Source organism: Dromaius novaehollandiae, chromosome 3 (assembly GCF_036370855.1).
Source record: "Dromaius novaehollandiae isolate bDroNov1 chromosome 3, bDroNov1.hap1, whole genome shotgun sequence".
Classification (NCBI taxonomy): Eukaryota; Metazoa; Chordata; class Aves; order Casuariiformes; family Dromaiidae; genus Dromaius; species Dromaius novaehollandiae.
Window position 1 is genome coordinate 131,505,731 of NC_088100.1, and position 20,316 is coordinate 131,526,046.

The 20,316-nt window shown below is 43.6% G+C and overlaps 1 protein-coding gene across 1 annotated transcript; it reads left to right on the forward strand.

Annotated features, from left to right (window-relative positions):
• Nucleotides 1–4,889: 4,889 nt before the first annotated feature.
• Nucleotides 4,890–20,019, forward strand: RAB1A (RAB1A, member RAS oncogene family). The gene is made up of 6 exons (XM_026110483.2): nt 4,890–5,171; nt 12,225–12,297; nt 14,763–14,858; nt 16,406–16,501; nt 17,546–17,677; nt 17,942–20,019. The coding sequence occupies exons 1-6, from the start codon at nt 5,149–5,151 to the stop codon at nt 18,137–18,139; spliced, it is 618 nt and encodes a 205-aa protein (XP_025966268.1). The 5' UTR covers nt 4,890–5,148; the 3' UTR covers nt 18,140–20,019.
• Nucleotides 20,020–20,316: the final 297 nt, after the last annotated feature.

The window sequence follows — 20,316 nt, forward strand, 5'->3', positions numbered from 1 at the left end:
AGTCCCTTTACCAGGAGACCAGTGCTGCAGGCACTGCAGGCGTCAGGTGCTCGGGAGACTGCAACCTCAGAGGCCAAGCTGCTGTTGTGCAATTGTGCTCCAGAGTCTGAGCTGTCATTTTAAAAAGAAACAAACAGGCCAGATCCTCAGCCAGCACGGTGCCACAGAAGCCGAGTGCATTAGCTTGAGTTCTAGCTTTCTGTCTTCTTTATCTCCTGTGGCATTGAAGATTATATTAAAAGATTCCCAGGATATAGCTGGTGAAGCAAAGTGTGCTGAATTCACCAGCAACCTTAACTAAAAGCCTGAGCTGCATATTTTATCCTTGGAATTCTTTTACCACTGAGCTTTTTTTACCTTTTTACTTTGTGGGCACTGTCGTAAGTGGCCTACGGGAATGGTGGAATTGTCATTACTGAAAGTTTTTTAAGAATATTGCTATTGGGATTGAAATAGGTGGGACTGAAGCAGAGGAACAGACTAGATAGTCTCTTGGTGTCTCTTCTGACCTTATTTCTCTATGATTTTAGCAAATGCATTCAGTTAATGTCCTGCACTTGCAATGTTGCACTGCTTCCACTAGCTTGTGTAACAAAAGCTGTAACTACCAAAACCCTCTGCTTCCTCCATGGCAACTCATGCAATACACAATGTGGTATTGTCAGTTTTGCAAAAGCTTAGGAAATCAAGATCTGAACTGTGGCGACAGTGTAAAGTACCGAGAATTTGATATCAAATTTAGTAGGTAGTCAGCTGATCACAGTATTTCGTGTCCTGCTCAAAATAATTTTCTACTTCAGTTTTGGGTGATACACAACAACTCCCATGTGCCGACCACAGTAGTGAAGCAAACTGGGCCTGGATTTTGAAGAAAAGAGTCAGGGCAAGGTGCTAGATCTGCTTTTGGGAATCCCAAATGGAGATTTAAATAGCCAAAGCTAGACATCTGTGCTCCAAGGAGAATGCCCTACACATCCCACCAGCTCTGCTGGCACTTCACCTTGCCTGTATCTGCATCACTTCTGACCGAACGAAGCCTCTGGCTCCATTCCCCTGACTATAGGATGCAAAAGCAGAGGTTGCATGGGGCAAAAATGAGACATAGAGCTGGACATTGGCTGTTTCCCGGTCGTTTGCCAACGAGGAAGTTCCATTAGGCCATCTAGTTACCTACCTCCCATAAAAAGCAATATGTGGTAATAGCCCAGCTCTTTTAAATAGTTCCAGAATACGATTTTCCTCTCCACTTCTATTTTTCTAACATCAGACTGCAGGTAAGTATGGGTTTATTGGTTCCATCTTTCCCAGTGACACCCAGAGGTTCATCAACAACTTACTTCTTCCTTGAACTTTTTGTCCTTTTAGCAAGAATTAATAAGAGAGTTTGCTAGCACCACTGTAGGTGTGCTGCCAGCACATCTGAAATGGACTGGTTTTATTATCGGAAAACCATTGATAGCTGAGAAGTGCTGCCTGGCGATGAGGTATGTGGGAGGGTTGTGAGCAACATGAGAGAGACATGACACTATTGATAAGTCAAAATCAGTATGTGGTTGTTCCCCGTTACCACTTGTACCAAAAGAATCAGTTGCAATTTCTCAGCTTGCTGTTAGGTGCCTGCGTAGCGCCTGACTTTCTCAGTGTGTCTATTAGGCATCTATTAGTCCATGACCTTCCCAGTGCATGGACTAGATATTGGGGGGGGGGGGGGGGGAGGGAGGTGAAAGAAGAGCAAGGGAAGGCAGGAGGGGAAGTAAGTACATAAATTGTTTCTTTTGATTTTATACATAGTCTAGGGAAGAGGATAATGTCAGGGGCCAAAGAACATCTGAACACTGCTGTGTTAATGTGGCAGCTCTATAGTGATACAGTACTTGGGTCAGAGGCCTGATTCCCCCTACCTTTGTGCTCATTGCTTTTTCTAGGCTGCTCTGTTAGAGTGGTGCGGCCAAAGCGGAAAGAAATTCTGCAGCTGATTTCAACAACAGGATAAAATCAGCCCCTGTTGGCATAGGCAGAATTCAGTCCTGAAGGTATACGAATAATGTCTTCCTAAGTGGCGTCTGATATTGCTCCTTGCATTATGCTCCCATTAGTGAGAGACAAGCAAGGCCTCTCTGACCATCCAGTGGTTTTTGGTGTTCACAACCAACTCCGAACGCCCACTTCAGAGAGGAGGAGGAACAGGACAGAACGTGATGCACAGAATATAAATCATCGCTCTGATCCGGGTGAGCAACCAGACAGGGGTCCTGGGCCTGCTCATCCCGTCGAACAGGTGCACGTGCAGATGCTGCGCCAGCCGCAGATGACCTCAGCCTGCAGCGTGGGCAGAGGAGGGCCCTCCCCGAGCCTCCCTGCAGAGCCAAGGTAGACCCACCTTTCGCACTCCCGTAACTTACACCCCGTTGGGAGCAATAGGTTGCTATTCCTGCCGTGTTGTTGGTTCAGTGGCACAGATTAAATACACTCTTCTCAGACGTGGAAGCTATTATTTCTCCAGATGAAACAACATCCCACACTTATTAACCTGTGCCCTACTTCAGCAGTGAATCTAATCTGCAGCTTTCATCATTAGCTAGTGCTAGTGTTGGTGTATCCCTGTGTCTGCTTTAAGTTCACTAGATACGTCTGTGCAGCAGCCCGTACAGCAGGGCCCTGTTTGCTCTGGACTGTAAGCATTATTCCAACGTAAACCTGCAGAACAACAGAACGAGGAATTGGGGCACAGCTGTTTATTTCACTGGAGAAGAGAAAAGTAAAGGCACAAATGTTAAAAAGGTCACTGGAAAAAGGACTTTCGTATCAGCAGAGAATGATGCTCTGTCTGCTAAACAGAGTTTGCCCTCTGGGATATTCCTACACGTTTGGTCACCTTATATAGAGCATCTCAAGGGCCACAGTGTATGAGAGAGAAGACTTTCAAAGGATTCACTGGATTTCTGATGGCAAACATCAAACAAAAAGAGTATTATTTCACATATATACAAAGTAATAGGGAAGGGGAGTAGAATCTCCAGCAATGGCCTCCATAAAAGCAGCATGTACAGTAATTTATGCTATAGATTCATAATGTAATTTATGCTACCTAGTGAGCAATGCAAGAAAACAATCTCAAAGGAAAAACACAAAACTTTGTTGACCAACGCTTGATATTTTCAACCACAGTTGGCACTATCTTACTGACTTCAAGGAATTGAACGTAACTGTTTTAAAAACAGGAAGATGAGTGAAGCACAAGTGACCTTCACTGTCCCACTGTGGGAAAAAGCACGAGCCATTGTGCAGTTCGGTTCTTCTGGGGATTCAGCTCCGTTCTGTCGCTGAGCAATGGAAAGATTCCCATCCACATCAGTTATTTTGGTAGTCCGTTGGGGTACTTGCATGGCCAATGACTTGCAGCTTGGTGAAATTCACTGTGCAAACAGATTAACATCTTGATTGCTGCAGTAACACTTTTTAGCTTGCAGTAGGAAGATGAAATAAGTGCTACACACACTTCCCTGCACAGGGTATTTTAGTGATCTTGCAGTCCATTTGTGGATTATTCCCCTGTCCTTTGAGCTGGTTGGAAGATAAACTTTGGTCAATGTATTATACTATGCCCTTTGTAATGAAATAACATCAGATAATGTGTATTTAGTGGAGATTTAAATTCCCAAGCTGATTAAAAGGAGCTGTTAAGACTTAGAAGGTTCAGCAGTGCTCGGTGAACAATTCTGGAACGATATACAGCATTCTGTGGTGTGTCCTGATGACGTTTAAAACAGTTGGGATTTTGTTAGGAATGAACCTGAAAGCATAAAGAACTAGAAGTGCCTGTGATACAACTTGATGTTCAATGATGATTTAATGGGTAACTAGAAAACCAGGCCCAGAAATGCAGAATTCTTCCAGTTCTGACAAGTCTCCTGCTCTGCGATCCCAGGCATATGACGATCTCTCCATGCCTCCATTTCCCAGCCGTGAAATGAGAGCAGTAATATTTACTGTGCACAAAGCATCTTATAAAACGGGACTAATTATTGCTTGTAAAATGCTTTTTGAGAAAAGATGCAATGGTAGTGCAAAAAAAAAAAAAAAAGAAAAAAGACTGTTACTTATGAATGCATGTGGAGATAAGAGGGCTTAACCCCTACAGATCCGCCGGTCTACTGTAGATCCTGCTGCACTGCCGCCACCCGTGCTGTTCCTGTTTTTATTAAAATACCTCCATTTTCACCCCGAAGGTAAACGGTAAAATGAAAAGCAGAGAACGCCACGGCGGGGCTTGGCGGCAGAGGCCCGGGCTGCGGGTGGGGCTGGGGCCTGCGGGAGCCAAGCCGGGCCGGGCCGCGGCCTGCGGGAGCCAAGCCGAGCCGGGCCGGGGCCTGCGGGAGCCAAGCCGGGCCGGGCCGGGGCCTGCGGGAGCCAAGCCGGGCCGGGGCCTGCGGGAGCCAAGCCAAGCCGGGCCGGGCCGGGGCCTGCGGGAGCCAAGCCGGGCCGGGGCCTGCGGGAGCCAAGCCGGGCCGGGCCGGGCCTCGCCGCGCCGGGCGGAGCCGCGGGGCAGGAAGGGCGCGGAGCCGCGGGCAGCCCCCGCACCGCCCGCGGGGGGGCGCCCGCCCGCCCCGGGCCACGCCCCCCCTTCCTGTCCGCCCGGTGACTCGTCCGAGCTGCCACGTCTTCGCGCCGACGTCACCTCGAGCCGGCGCCCTCGCGGCCAATCGGCAGCGCCGGCCGCCGCGCCGAGCCGACGGGGCCAAGGGAAGAAAGGCCGCTCAGGGCGCCTGCGCCGCCGCCGCCGCCGGGGCCGCCGGGAAAGCGAGTCCGCGCCGCCCTTCCCGCGCCGCGCCGGCCACGGCGGGAGGACTCGCTTTCCCGGCATGCCCCGCCGCCGCCCCCCGGCATGTAAGCGCTGCTCGGCGAGTGGCCGCCCCGTTTCCTGGTTGGGCTCCGGCAGCCATTTTGGGCTGAAGAGCGAGCGCGGAGGCCGCGGAGCGGGCAGGGCGCCGGCGGAGGGGCAGGCCGAGCCGAGCGCCGGGCGAACGCGGGAGGAGCCGTTGGACGCCTGCATCCGCGGAGCGCCCGCCTCGGCGGCGGGAGGTGCCTGGCCGCTGCCCCCCTCCTCGGAGCGCGCTCGCCGTCCCTCGGGCCGCGGGCCCCACGGACATGTCCAGCATGAATCCCGAGTAGTGAGTGCGGGCCGGGGGTGGGGGGGCCGCGGCGGGGCCGTCCCCGCGGGTTGGGTTACCGGGGGGCGGGGGGGTAGGGGAAGTTAACGAGGCGCCTCGGCCTCCCCCCGGCTGCCGCGGGAGGGAGCATGGGCGCCGCCCGCGGGGCGTCCCGGCCCCGCCGCCGCGCACGGGAGCGAGTGTGCGCGTCCGTAGGGCGCGCGGTGCGGGGGGAAGCGCAGCGCTTCGCGAAAGCTGATCTTCCCGGCCGGTGCCGTTGGCAGCTCGGCAGCCAGAGGTCCACCCTGCGCTTTAGCTGCGAGTCATGTGTGTGTCACATGGCTCTTGCAAAACACTTTGTGCCCTGTGTGGGTTTTGCAACGCCGCGACTTGATAATGAAATGCTCATAGGGGCCCTCTTGGGCTGAAACAGTAGTTGCCTGGAAATCCTAAAGATGGCACAATTTTTTTCTTTTTTCCAGAGGGTAGTACTCAACTGTGGGAATGCGACCTTTTTTCCTAATTGACCTGTTTGGGAGTAAGGATATCTGAGTGCTCTGGCCAGTAGTTGTCTGTGTCCTGGCAACAGTAAGAGCAGTGACTTGCCCACCAGGATGTTGGGGACAATAAACCTTGTTTTACTTTTGGGGTTTTTTGAGAGGCCAAGAGGAGAGACTTGGTTAAAAAAAGCACTTTAAGACCAGCTGCTTCCCTCTCTTTAGCACTGAAGGCTGTTTTTAGAGGTCTTCTGTTGTACTGGCTTTCCTGGCCCTCTGGTTTGGGAGGATGAAGTGACTGTGCCTTCTAATGTAACTGAAGTGTTCTTGGTATTAAAACGTGATGTTACTGTTTTAGATACCTGCTGTATCTCTTTATGGATAGCACTTAACCAGTTTCTGTCCTAAAAGCTTACAGTATCCTTAACATCTACACAACTGTGGCTTCAGACTTGCATGGTCATGGCTTTTGTGTGCTCTGCTCATGGTTAGCATGATTGCAAGCAATTTGGGTCCATTAAAATCACCTGAAGAGCAAATAGGAATAGAAGGCAGAGTGATTATTGGCTAGTTTGTGATAGTTGGTGAAAACTAAGAGGTACAGCCAGGAACTCAAGTTACATCTTGGCAAGATTACATAATGAGGTTGCTAGTGTGGCATCTGAAAATGCTGAAACAGTAGTGGGATGTAATCAGTGAATGAAAGACTAACAGATTGTTGGTGCCCTCATGGGCATAATGACTCTCAGGGCTGAACTGAAACTTACCTTGCAGACTGGTGGGTTTTGTAGTGGAGGACTGCCTGCAGAGTGTTGGGCCTCTCTGTATAGAGAGAGGCTGAAGGAACCTTTTTTCTAGATTTCTAGCTTTACCTGAGGCATCCCAGCTTCTTAGAAACTGATGCAGAAAATTTCCTTCAATGAGATACTGAATATTGCAATGAAGATGGAGAAACACTTTGAAGGAGACTGATTCTCAGTGAAGTGTGCCTATTCCTGGTGGTGAGAACTGCTGAGTTCTTGAAAGCAAAGTGAGGAGGAAAGGCTGTAGTTTGAGAACAATCTTGTAATGTTGAATTGTCAGTTCCTGACAGGGTTGTCTCTGCAGGATGGGGATAAGAGCAGGGAAGGGCATAATGGGATTGACAGTTCTGTTCTGTCCCTGTAATATGTGCACTTCAATCTATGTTAAACCAGGAAGGCTATTTACAGAATTATAACATTGTTCCTTTTGGTTTACCTGTAACAGGCCCAGATGTCCATTCGTCCTTTTAGAAGTACCTTGCTTGTAACGTAATGCTTTCTTTCTTCCTGAATGCTGCTTCAGATTAGGTTGTATCCCTAATTCCTCTCCCCTGGGTGTGTCAGACTGCTGTTAGAGGTTAGTGTGTTAGCTAGTTCAGGAATCTGTTAATAAAATTGAAGGAGGCAAGACCTTCAGTGCCAGTCTTTTTTATGTAAAAAGAGGTTATGGCATTAGAAGCTGCTGGTATCAAGATGCACATGGATTGTGTGTTTCTGGGAACTTCCTTGAAATGCCAGGACTGCAGGACAGCCTGACTGACTAGTTAGTGTGCTTTTTGGTCTGAGTGAAGTAGGGGGAGGGATGGGTGAGAGGCTGGCTTCTCAAAACACCTGCTTGCCTAGCAGCAAGAGATGTTCCTTCCCCACTTTACAGTGCTTAAGTAAGCAAAATGTCAATATTGATGCTGTTGTGACTAGATCATGTGGAGGCCTTGTCAGGCTTGGTGTTTTCTGTCCCTTTTGCAACTTGGATGTAGTAGGCTGAGTAGCATAAACACGTGGGAGGGTGAACTATTGAACAGCTAAGTGGTTAGGGCATTTAATCTTGATGAATGCTCCCTAGTGTCTGGATCTCATTCTAGATACACCCTTCAAGGGGAGATGAGACAGTGAAGTGTTTTTGGAGTAAATCTCTTGGAATTCTTCAGAAGTGTTAGCGAATACCTTTGTGGGCTTTTCCATCTCTTATGATGAAGTTCAGTAAATGACAATTGAGTGACAGCTCTTATATTGCTGAAATATCATAAATTGTGTTCTGACCTTTCTAAACTGCAATCTGTGATGGAAAGTGGCATTATGTCTTCTAGATCCTATTTACTTACACAAGCTGTGTGTAGTCAAAGTGACAGTCATGCTCCTTTTCAAAATTTCTTGGGTGGTAGAACAAAGACTGGGGATTCGAGGCTGCAGTGAGTATCTGTTTACAATAAACTTGCTGCTGACATCAATGATTAAAGCTGATTGCAGCGGTGCCTTCCAGGAGACAGATGACTTGTCTGTATTGGGATAAAACCTTGCTGGTGTTGAAACATTTCCTCTACCTGCATAAACTACAGTACCTTAGGGGCCTACAGATCCCTTGTTCCACACAGCTTTGGATTTATCTGTCCTAAACTCTACTTCCTGGTCTTCTGCTGAACTTTGTGCTTACTGACTATTGCATGGAAAATGCATGTAATATGAGACTGCTGTTCTTCACTCAAGGATTTGACAGGAGTGTTTTGGAGATGGCTTTTTTGCAGGAGACAATTCAAACTTAGCATGTCTATTCTTTATCTCATCGGTAAGAGGAAGTGACCTTCTGCTTTTCATGCTGAGAAGGATTTGAAAGCCTCGCTCTCACTGCCGGTATCTACCTGCCTTGCTGCAGATCCTCCTCCAGTGTGTTGTCTTTTATGGGTACTAAACATGACTTGTTTATATAAATAGTGTGAGATAGTTGAATGATAAATCTGAATTCACACCATCTCCAAGCAACTTGGAGAAGATTATGCTGCATAGCTTGCATTCAGCACACTTTATGAAGGTTTTCTAGACCTTAAGAGCTAGTGACTTCAGTCTTTAGATTAAAGGGCAAAATTCGGTGGCTTCAGAAATGATTGGGTGGCTCTTCAGGAGAGAATACTGAGATTAACCTGTATGTGGCTTGCTGGACATATCAACTGCAGTTGATGCTGTTCACGCAAATATTCCAGCAGCTTAGTTCAGTCTGGAAGTAAAACTGAAACCAGCAAAACCTTGTAGCTTGTTCTCATTGTTCCTTCAAAGGAAAAAAAGCTGTATTCTTAAAGCTGTCTCTAACATCACACTGGGCGTAACAGATTGCTCATTTGGCTCTCAAAGCTCCTATATAGGCACCTAGTGTTGTCTTAAAGGTCATAAAGCAACTGTACCTAGAAAGGAAGGAGCTATGTCATTGGCCCATGAAAATCCTATTTATACTAATTTTAATTCTATAAACTTAAATATCAATGTTCTACTTAAATTCTCTCTGAATTGATACAGGTTTAAGTTTGTCTTGCCTGCCTGAGAAAACTAGGTTTCATGACACTTAGCATCCATTTCTAAGGTGTAATAGACCTAGAGCTAACTCAGTAAAACTGTTCTGAGCGATGCCATGACCAGACTGACATTGGCCCTGCTTTGGATGGGGGTAGACCAGATGGTTTAAATTATTATATGATCTTTTTGAAATACCAAAGCCCAAAGTGAGGAAAGGTCCTTAACAGCAAAGATGTATGAATATAAGGCTTCTGGATTCTCGTTGCTCTAACTTAAAACAATAGCACTATGTATAAACCCTTATAGTTGTTTGCTTTTGAACAGTAAATGCCTGCATGTAAAATGGAAGGCTTCATAGCAGGATATATCTGGTTGGTAGCTGTGCTTAACGCTAATAGGAACAACCAAGAGGAGGACAAGGTACCTGGTAGTTTGGGGGGGAACCTGCTTCCCCCTTTGAAGCAAGGGGAAGCTTTGAGTGAACCCTTCAAACTTGTAGCTGAAGCCTTATCTACACTAGGAAGGGATTTAGTTTTCTCACTGACATTAACATAACACTGACATTAGCAGGAAGATAATTTTAGTAAAGACAGTATAGCTATAATATTCATGTGTTACCATTCTTAAGGGGATTATAGCATGCTGCAGAATCTACTGCTTTCAAGTGTATTAATGCTACTACAAGTAATAATTTGACTTTAGCATTGCTGAAAACATCTCGTTTTGCAGGGAACTAACAATTGACTATCAACTATTTCAATCAGACAAAAATTGATGAAGTAGAAATGAGCTATTCTAAAGCTGCTTAACTGAAAGGTTAGGCAGTGGGGAAGGGGTGTAGGTTGAATAGTGGACCTGGTCTGAGAGCTCTTGCACCTTGTTCTCCAGACTACATCAAGTTTATGTGCTGCTCCCAGAAAACTAAATTACTAGCGGGGGGGGTGGATAGGAAGGATTTAAATGCCTCTTGCTACAGTTGCTATCATGTAGCTACTTGCCAGTTTCGGCATGTTGGTGGCACTCCAGAGGTAGCAGTGATGGGTAGCTGAGAGGAAGAAAGGTATTGATTGATGTTCTGTTGCAGCTAGTCTTCAGCACACTAAAAGGGATTTGGGGATTTGGGGACTTGAAGCCTTTTTTCTGTGACAGCACAGCACACAGTCTTGCATCTTGAACTGCTGGATTGTCAGTGTGGCTGTGGTAGGGTTTCTGCAAGTGAAACCACAGGAAATATGAAACTCTTCTCTTGAAGCATACAGAGAGGAAGTGTTCAGGACTCCATGTTGTGAAGGAAGGGTTTTGGTGCCTGCTTATAGGCAGGCTCAGGCTTCAGCAGCTGCCTATCTTGCCCAGGCTATCCTGGGCAATAACCATCATGGTTAGGGTACTAGCAATAATGCTTCTGGTTAGGTAACTATCTTGAAACTGAAGTTAGATTTCATCACAAGCTGCATGCCTTATTTCCCCCAAATTAGTTGGAGTAGCTACTGTTAATACTAAAACCATCTTGCCTTGTATTAGTGTGACTTGACAGATGGAGTGAGTTCTGATGACCTTAAACTGCTAAACATTCTTTCAGTGGCTTTGATTTTTAAAATACCTTGATTGCTTTTAACTTTGCAGTGTGGGGGCAGCTTGCCTTTTTTAAGGATTAGCTTATTTATTAGTTGCTAATCTACCACTTTTAACTTGGCTCTAGCCTTGAGAGAAGTGTTCTAGAAAGGGGCGAAGGCTTCAGTTGAGCATGTTCTTGCAGCCAGGCACCAGCCAAAATGACAGTCATCCAGGCACTTGAACAGAGGAGCAGTGAAAAGCCTTGTAGTTGGCCAGTTGTTTGGCTCTTATCAGCTGCAGGATGGATGCAGTTTCCTAGCTGGATTCCTGCCAGCCAAAGTCGATGGCAGTGTTAGAGAATAATGGGTGGGGACAGCTGACTGCAGATGTTAAAGCTTTGTCTTCATTTGGTTAAGTGGGCCTAGGAGCATGCCTGTTGTAAACTGCTGTGGTTACATGATTGCAGGGCTTAATTCTGGACATTCTAGGGCTGGAGTCTAGAATGAGTTAGTCTAATATATACAGCAAGCAGAGTAACTTGTTTAAGTGGTGGTTTACTGCTTTTTTTTCTGCTATTTGATCTTTGCTATTAAACTGCCATGTTTGTCTTATTGTGATTACACAAAATCTAATGTTTTGCTAATAGCAAAATCTTCACTGCCCTTTAGAATAAGGGATAATTTAAGTGAGGTGTTGACCTTTCCTGCAGAATCAAGGATAAACTCTAGAAATTGGTTAAGGTAGTTCTGAGCAGTCTCCATGAAGTGCCAGTGTTTCAGCATTAATAGAGATAGGGAATATCTACAAAACAGTAACTGCTTCACTATCTGTGCAGGTAAAGAATAGGTCAGTCACTTAGGATACTGTGCTTGTTCTCTCAATGCTGAAGGCAAGTCAGCTTTAAGCAAAAAAGCAAGAATTGTCATCCTTGTTGGCATGACTTTACAATTACTGATATCGCACCTGATGTACTCCAGAGCATGAATGTATTCTCATTTGGCAGTGGCAAGCTTTATTTTCCTTCCTGAAAGGTGAGTGGAGCATGTGCTTGTTACTGGCTGTTAAGTGTATCATGAAAGGTGAATGAATGTTCCTTTTGCTATAGCAGGCCACTAAACTTGGTATTAATGTTATCTACCTTTAAACTGTATATTACACTGTTGGCTTTTACTGAAACTTAGATTTGGGCCACTTAAACTGAGGAAGGAATTGTTTGTTTTTTAGCCAGCTACGTGGTATTTCTGAAGTCGTGTGCTGGAATCAAGCCTTTGATTTTAAAGATGATCCACAGGTAGCTGTCTGCCCACCAGAGGGGTTCCTGCTACTGTGTGCATGCTACTCGAGTCACTCAGGCAAGCAGTGAGGCTTAGACTTTGCTAAAAAGCACAATCTTAGTATTAGCTATGCCACAAAAGGGCTGTAATAGGACTATATTAATCTTGCTGATAGTGATACTTATCCCTTGTGTAATTTCATAAAAGTACAGTTCTAGAAAAAAATGCTGTGTTCAGAACAACATCGCTATACTTTGCATATAAGGTAAATTAAGTGTATTGTGAAAGCTCTAAACTGGATAGAGAAGTTCAGAGTTGTCGGCGATTATTTCCTGGTAGTAAATTCATTTAACCAGCTTAAATGTAGTAATATACTAGCTATAAGGAATTTGGGTTTCAACAGCAGTTTTCATTAAGTGACATATAATTTCTTTTTTTCTGCAGTGACTATTTATTCAAGCTACTTCTGATTGGAGACTCCGGTGTTGGGAAATCTTGCCTTCTACTTAGGTTTGCAGTAAGTGACCATGCTTGAAAACTTCATGTAGCTATCAAGTACTTAGCAGCAATGCCTTTGCTGAAAGAGCTGCTTGAAAGGACTGATGTGTGTCAGGAGTTGGTGTACCAAGGAATAATTAAAATATTCCACAGCCCTCCAGTTTTATGCATTTGTTTCCAGATGGTGTATTAGTTCATGAGTAATAATGGGAAGAAATAATATCAAGAAAATGTCTGATTAAGTTCAATTCTCATTTTCCTGGTACTTGAGAACAAGGTATCTTAATTTAAGTCCCATCATTACACTAGGGGTGCATGATTATCTTGAACACTAAAGATGGAAGAGCATACTTGAAAATTTTGGGGTATATGCCTTCAGGAATGAAGAGTACAAGTGTATCTGGGCAAGATCATGATCAGTTATTAGCTGACCTGAATATTTTCAGCCAGATAAAGTTTGAAATCTTCAGTGAAGAGGCCTATCAGTTTTATAGTCTGAGGGAGACGTAATTAAGTGTTATGCTAGGATTAGTAAGGCCTTAAAGCCTCCTTTAATGAATGTGTGTGAGACTTTAAAGCTGCTGGTGGGCTGCTGTTTCTGGAACCTCATGTAAGAACTTCTGCTGTGGTGCAGTGTAGCAGCACACCTGACACTTGCCCTTCCTATAATTCGAAGACTATTGTAATACTTCAGGTAATGCCACCGTGAGTGTCAAAGCCTCTGTCTTACAGCATGACATATAGGGACTTGAGCTATATGACCAGCTATTGCTGAGTATTGCTAAAACACTTGAGTTTCTAACTGACATGACCGGATTGCTTCACTCTGCAGTATACCTCACGAGCTACAAAAGCGAATCAGTAGCTCTAGTCTTCCTGTTAACAGGAAGAGTTAAAACAGGTCTGACAGTTCCAGAGTTCCATTAACTCTGTCTGCATCTATCCCAAAATGCAGCTTTATGTTGCTATAGGAGGAGAGAAAGAGCAGGGGCAGAATTAAATTTTGATGCTACTTCAAAATAATGGCAGTGGTTTCACATACTTAACAATTGCCATAGGCACCTCTGGAAAGAGGAAATTCCACATTATCCGTATAAAATGTGAAGCAATTTGTATGTGGTAGACAAACAGAAGTTAAAGCTGTTACAGCCAGTGTTTGTGCAGTATTACTTGTACTAGACAGGTCAACACTAAAACCACCATGAACACTAGAAAGATGTAACCTGCTCTGCTCTCAGAACTAGAGGCAGTGAATTGGAACTAATACCAAAGCTGCAGCACCACTCCTAGATCAGTCTAGCCTGTCTGCCTTGCAAGTACTTTTGAATTAATTTTGACTTTGTGTGAATCATCCAACTTTTTTTTTGACAACCAGCTTAAGTTCGTGCTCAGTTTGTCTGCTATTTCTTCAACTAAGTAGCTTTTTACTTTAAAAATTTGACTTTCTAACTAAGCAATTTTACTTTGACATAAGGAATTATCTGAGTGTTCACTTACCTATGTTCTTCCTGCTGCAGGTTAAACTGTATCAGGCTTTTCAAACATATGCTTTTGAGTATTGAAATGTTAAGGAAGTAAATGTCATGTCATTCTGAAAGGCTTAATGCTTTATTTTTATTTGTCTCTGTTCCTTCAGGGAAATGTATTAACTAAGGTGTTGTCTTCCATTCACAACTGAAAGAAATCCCTTCCTCTTGTGATAGCTGTTGGTTACATAAGGCTCTTTATGGTATATTGTTATCTGAAGTTCTGTCTTGCTGGTATTGAGGGAATAGAAATTTTCTTCATGCCAGTAGGTTAACAATCCCTAGCACCTAGCAAAGACTGATTTGAAATTTCCTGTGTGCCCTAAGGCCTGCTGGAGACTTGGTCAATTCTGTGCAAGCCATTAAAACTTGTGTGATGCATTCTTTCCTGTGTTTACTCAGACTACAGAGGTGAGGACTTGAACACAAGTATCCAAGCTGTAACTCTGAACTTCCTCAGCAACCAGCTGTGGTAGCAGAAGATCTGAAATTCAGATGTGGAATGTGACTGAGGCAAAGCCTCTAGCTTTTTGTAGGTAGATGCCATGTAATAAAGATGAAAACCCCTCAAAGTAAAATTGAAATTTGAGGCTTTTTAATAACTGTAATGGTCATTTTAAATAGCACTTCAGTCAGCCAACTTGAACAAATGCTGAGTTAAACCACAGCTGAAAAGGACATAACTAATTTCTGCAAGTTCTCTAGGGTTTTACTTATTAATTTGGGAGCATAAATCTTGTCATGTAAGATGTTTTTTAAAATGTTTAGGAAATGCTGAAAGGTAAATATTTGGTAAAAATATTTAATTACCTTCTGGGCTTTCCACTGAATGATCAGACCATTTTTGATAGTGAATTAAGTACCTTTGGTGTCTGAGTGGTGCTTGTCTACTGCATAGCAGAGTAGGTGACTACAAAAGAGCTGCAAATGGCTTGACTTATTACTGACTTTCTTCTAGGATGACACGTACACAGAAAGTTACATCAGCACAATTGGTGTGGACTTCAAAATCAGAACTATAGAACTAGATGGGAAAACAATCAAACTTCAAATAGTAAGTAATATTTCTTCACTGCTGGGTAACTCAATTACTAATAGTTCTGAATATAAATTTGAGCTTCAACAGGTTATCTTCATACTTTTTACCTAATATAATATATATTTATATTAGGTAAATATATAAATATTTAAATATATATATTAGTAGTATTTTCTAAGCTAAGCAGTTTTTACCCATCTACAAGACTTCTCATGACCTCTCAGCCCTTAAAGAAGGGCAGTATCAAGACTGTCTATCTGAAAGGCTAAACTACCTGCTAAGAATTTCTTTACTGGGAAGAAAAGAAAGCCTAAGTATTTAAAAGGCAATGTGAGCAGTGAAATGATGAGGGTAGGATCCTGTGTTGGTATGCTCTCGGATGAAAACTGAAGTGGTAGACTTCTGCAGTACTTAACAAGGATTTGTACCAGTCCAAGAACATAACACTAAGGTGCCTTAACAACTGTTAGTAGCAATCTGTACTGCTTAGTGCTGGTAACTGCTTTCATTGACCCAAATGGAAGAACTGACGTAAATGCTTAAACTGGCCTTTCCACCTTAGCACTGGGTGGTGTTTCCTGGTTATATTCTTGGCCTTCTGTTTTAGAGTAAGTGGAGGAAGAGACTTGGCAGCTCTCTTCTCTAATCTTGAAGCCCTCTAAAAGGGTGACTTGTGTGTAATGAAATCAAATATCTGTGCAAGGTCACGTAATCCTTGTCAGCCACAGCTTCCAACTCAAGTGGAGGCTCTCAGGACTTGAAGGCAATGACTCAGGGATTCTGGGCTTGATTTTGCAGAGCAGGGCTTGTTTACAGCCAGAAGCCCGATTCTGAGACTGCAGACCTCTCATGTAGCTATCCTGAGTCCAGAGCAGTCCACTAGGAATGCTGTTACTGAAATTCTGTTCACAAGCCTGTTTTTAAGAGGCTGCTAGCCCTGTTCTTGATATGGTTCCAGGAACGGAAATGGATGCTATGGTAGCTTAACCAGGAAGGCTAGGAATCATGAAGTGTTTAGGTGAGCTGCTGTCCCTACCTGCCCCTACCCTGGGGGGGAAGAGGTTAAGCACCAGATGTCCTTTATACTAACTCTTCTGGCAGGAGGAGGGAACCAGAGGAGACTTGTTTCTGAAGTGTTGCATTTCATCCTCTGAAGAGGATGTCACTTTTGAACACTTGTATAGCAGTTCCTATACCAAGCAAGTTAAAGGGAGTGGAACACTAAAGATACCCGTACCCCTCTGACCTATGGTTTGTGTTTACAGATGCAAAAATGGCTTCTGTTCGGGTCAAAACTACTTAAACTGCTTTCTTCAGTGATATCTCCTACTACACTTGTCCAAAACTCAACAGGTGAACACTTCTAGAGAGGTGCCTACTGAAGCACAATTCAAAATACCAGTTTCTTGATTGTCTTAAGTTTCACAGTTCCTGTAGATGTGACTTGGACTAGATATGCCTATAGTTGGATGGCTGATGAGCCAAGTTGTATTTCTGGAAGCTAATGTGCAACACTGATACAGGTGAACTGCAGCAATTGATCCTGTTTGTTTGTCTTGTAGTGGGACACAGCAGGACAGGAGAGATTCCGAACCATCACTTCCAGTTACTATAGAGGAGCTCATGGCATCATAGTTGTGTATGATGTTACAGATCAGGTAGGTGTTAAGCCTCTGTGCCTACAGCGTTTCCCAAGATGGAATGCACTGTGGCAACAAAACTTGCGATTTGATGCCTTTGCATGACATAGGATTTACAACACAGCATTTTTGAAGGAGTCAGTGATTCATGTTTTCCAGGCTGCATTAAGGTTTATCAGGCTAAATGCATGCTGATTGCTGGGTTGGGGCTAAACATAAAAATAAAGGAACCACTAGGATATGTGGCTCTAAAGCAGTTGCATCTGAAGTTTAGCCTAAAACTTGTGGGGCAGCTGACTGTTCCACGTGAACACTTGCCAACCTGTGTTTGGCAGCAGGAAGTCTGAATTACTGCCTGAAGTTGAAAGATTTCTGAAGATATGTGGACTTAAGAATTGGCCTCTGAAATGGAAAATCTTCAGCATGTGTGCAGGATATGACTGTTTTCTCAGAAGGAAGCTCTGTGAAGAACACTGGTGTGGTAGTCCTGTTTGTGGGGCTCTTGAAGTACAGAGTTTCTTGAATTAATAGAAAAGGAACAAGCAGATTTGGTCACTAACCTGAATGTCAATTCAGCATGGTGGTCCTGCATTTCTGGAGGCAAAGGTCGTTCCAGTGTCTCTACAACCAGTGTGGTTTGCAGCTAATACCTGGTGTCTTGCAAGTGCCTGGAATTCATGTTCTGCTTTCAGCTATGTGCCATGTCTTTAATCTTTGCTGGAGGAGGAGGAGGAGTCCCTGATAGTGGAAACTGGTGTTGGCTGTTTAAGAGTGAGCAGGGAAGAATGGGAGGAGTGGAGCAAGGGGTGACTGTGTAAGGCTTGCCTCAGTGGACTGAAGAGCTATAGAGCCTGTGTTGACTCCCCTGAGGGAATTAGGGGAGTACTGTGTGGATAAATACAGCAGTACTTAAAGTAGAAGGTCCTTTGACTGTATCTTCCGGCTGTGAAGCACATTGAGAAATTAAGTATGTTGCTTTACATTCTTTCCAAGTTATTAGTGAGTAGCACTGAGTTCTCATTTTTGGTTAGGGATCTTTCTTACACTTCTCTTACCTCCTAGGAGTCTTTTAATAATGTAAAACAGTGGCTGCAGGAGATAGACCGTTATGCCAGTGAAAACGTCAACAAGTTGTTGGTGGGGAACAAATGTGATCTGACCACAAAGAAAGTAGTAGACTATACAACAGCAAAGGTATGTTGATGTTAATATACTTGCTTGGCTGAGCACCTAGTCTGGATCATAATGTGCTTGAATAAGTTCTGGTATAGGGATGCATCTTGGTACACAGATGTCAATGTGCCCTAAATGCCAGTGGCATAATGAGCCCTTGAGTATTTCAGTGCAAGTGATGAAACTGGAGTTTAGGAGTGGGATGGTGGTCTAGGAACTCTGTTTTTTATGCAGGTGCACCAGGTTGAGGTATGAACTTACTGTATGCTGTTTCTCAATTTGCAGGAATTTGCAGATTCTCTTGGAATTCCATTTTTGGAAACCAGTGCAAAGAATGCCACAAATGTAGAACAGTCTTTCATGACCATGGCTGCTGAGATTAAAAAACGAATGGGTCCTGGAGCTACAGCTGGTGGTGCAGAGAAGTCCAATGTTAAAATTCAGAGCACTCCAGTCAAGCAGTCTAGTGGAGGTTGCTGCTAAAACTTGCCTCCCCCCTTTGTCTCACAACAATGAATTTGCAATCTGAACCCAAGTGAAAAAAAAATTGCCTGAATTGTACTGTATGTAGCTGCACTACAACAGATTCTTACCGTCTCCACAAAGGTCAGAGATTGTAAATGGTCAATACTGACTTTTTTTATTCCCTTGACTCAAGACAGCTAACTTCATTTTCAGAACTGTTTTAAACCTTTGTGTGCTGGTTTATAAACGTGTAATCCTTGTTGCTTTTCCTGATACCAGACTGTTTCCTGTGGTTGGTTAGGATGTATTTTTGTTTTGATGTTTCTATTGGCATGTTTAGATGTCAGGTTTAGTCTTCTGAAGATGAAGTTTAGCCATTTTGTATCAAACAGCACAACAGTGTCTGTCACTTTCCATGCATAAAATTTAGTAAGATATATGTAAGATCTGATTTACTAGTTCCTTCTTGTAGAATTATAAATGGAAAGATCACACTATCTGATTAATAGTTTCTTCATACTCTGCATATAATTTGTGGCTGCAGAATATTGTAATTTGTTGCACAATATGTAACAAAACTGAAGAAATGTTTAATAAATATTGTACTTATTGGAAGTAATATCAAACTGTATGGTGATAAATATTGTCTTAATTTGTATGGCTAAGGGGGAAATCAGGCTTGCATTGTGCACAAAACATATCTTTGTGCAGCCATGGCACTCAGCCCCTCTAGTAGACCAGGTACCTTCCCCACAAGTAAAACTAGTGACTATGGCCCAAAAGACTGAGTTGTCATGGTGCTTAAGGCATGTACCCTGTACCTGGAACACCCAGCTAATGTTCATGGAGGCATAATGCATTCTGAATGTACAGCAGCTCCCTATCTTAGTCTTGGAACTTAATTTATTTCTCAAGGACTCGATTTAGGGATTTTTGTCTGCTCTGTGTAGTAGGGGAGAACAGTATTTTCCTAACATGAATGACTTCAAAGTAACCTTGAGGTGGTGTAACTCTACCAGTACATTATGTCTTTTCTATATACTGTTACTTCCATCCTCTTTTAATCGATACTCTTCTGACTTAGTGCAACAGCTTAGTTCCTATTCTGTTATGCATAAAGGCATCAGAAGGATGAAATGGGGACAAGTGATCTTACTGGTCAAGTAAGACCCCCCACACCAGACTGTTGTGCAAAGTAGGCGCTATTTCAAACAATTTGGAACTAACCAGCAGCCAAGAGGTTTTGGACAGTGTGTGATTCTTTGTACAGAGCTAATCAAATCATTAGTGCCTGATGTCTAGCTAAAAGCCACAGGAAAGCTAGCCTATAACACTTCCTATACATGTAAAATTGTTCAGCTTTATCTAAACTCAAATGTTCAGCCTATTCTGTAAATAGTCTCATGTTTGAAAGACCATGTAACATTCCCCTAGTAGTAAATACACCCTGTGATAGTAAAACTATAGCCTAGGTATGTTGTGAGGTATAAACTAAAACTGGTGCAAATATCCTCTTTTTTTGGTTGGGGGGGGGGAACTTTGGCTAACAGCTTTCTTCAACATAGTTGCATCAATCAACAGGCAATTGTAATACATAACAAGTATTGTCATGGTTAAGTTGAACTCTTCCACTTGAGACCTTCACAATAAAGTGATGTGCTTTCTATTAGAGATGTGCTTGTTGGTATAATTCATTATATGTGACTTGCTCCTAGGAAGCAGGAGCAGTAGGAGTAGTGAGTGCTGCTAAGATCAGGAAGTGAACAGAAAGAGGTGTGTTGAGGGTAAAACATCTTCCCTTCAGAGAACTGCACAAATGAACTTAAATGTCAAGATGCCTGCTACATACTATCCAAAATAATGTTAATATATACAGTAATAAAGCATTGCAAAACCAACTTGGGCTACACCAGTTGTTCAGTGGTGTGTTTTTTTTTTTTTAACTAAGTCATTACTGTGTTAATGTGCTGGTACTGTTAAGTGCTAGAGCCTGGGGAGAGGCTGGAGTTGCACTGAGGAGTGAAGACTAGGCCTAAAAATCAGAGGCAAGGGAACAGTGCCTGGAACTAGTCTCACCTAAGAGTTAGATGTTAAATAGCTTTAACATGTTGTGTTACCCTTAAAACGCAAAGCAGTAACAAACAGGCAGCAGTAGCCTATTTCCTGTGTTGAAAATAGGTGGCAGCATTCCCTAT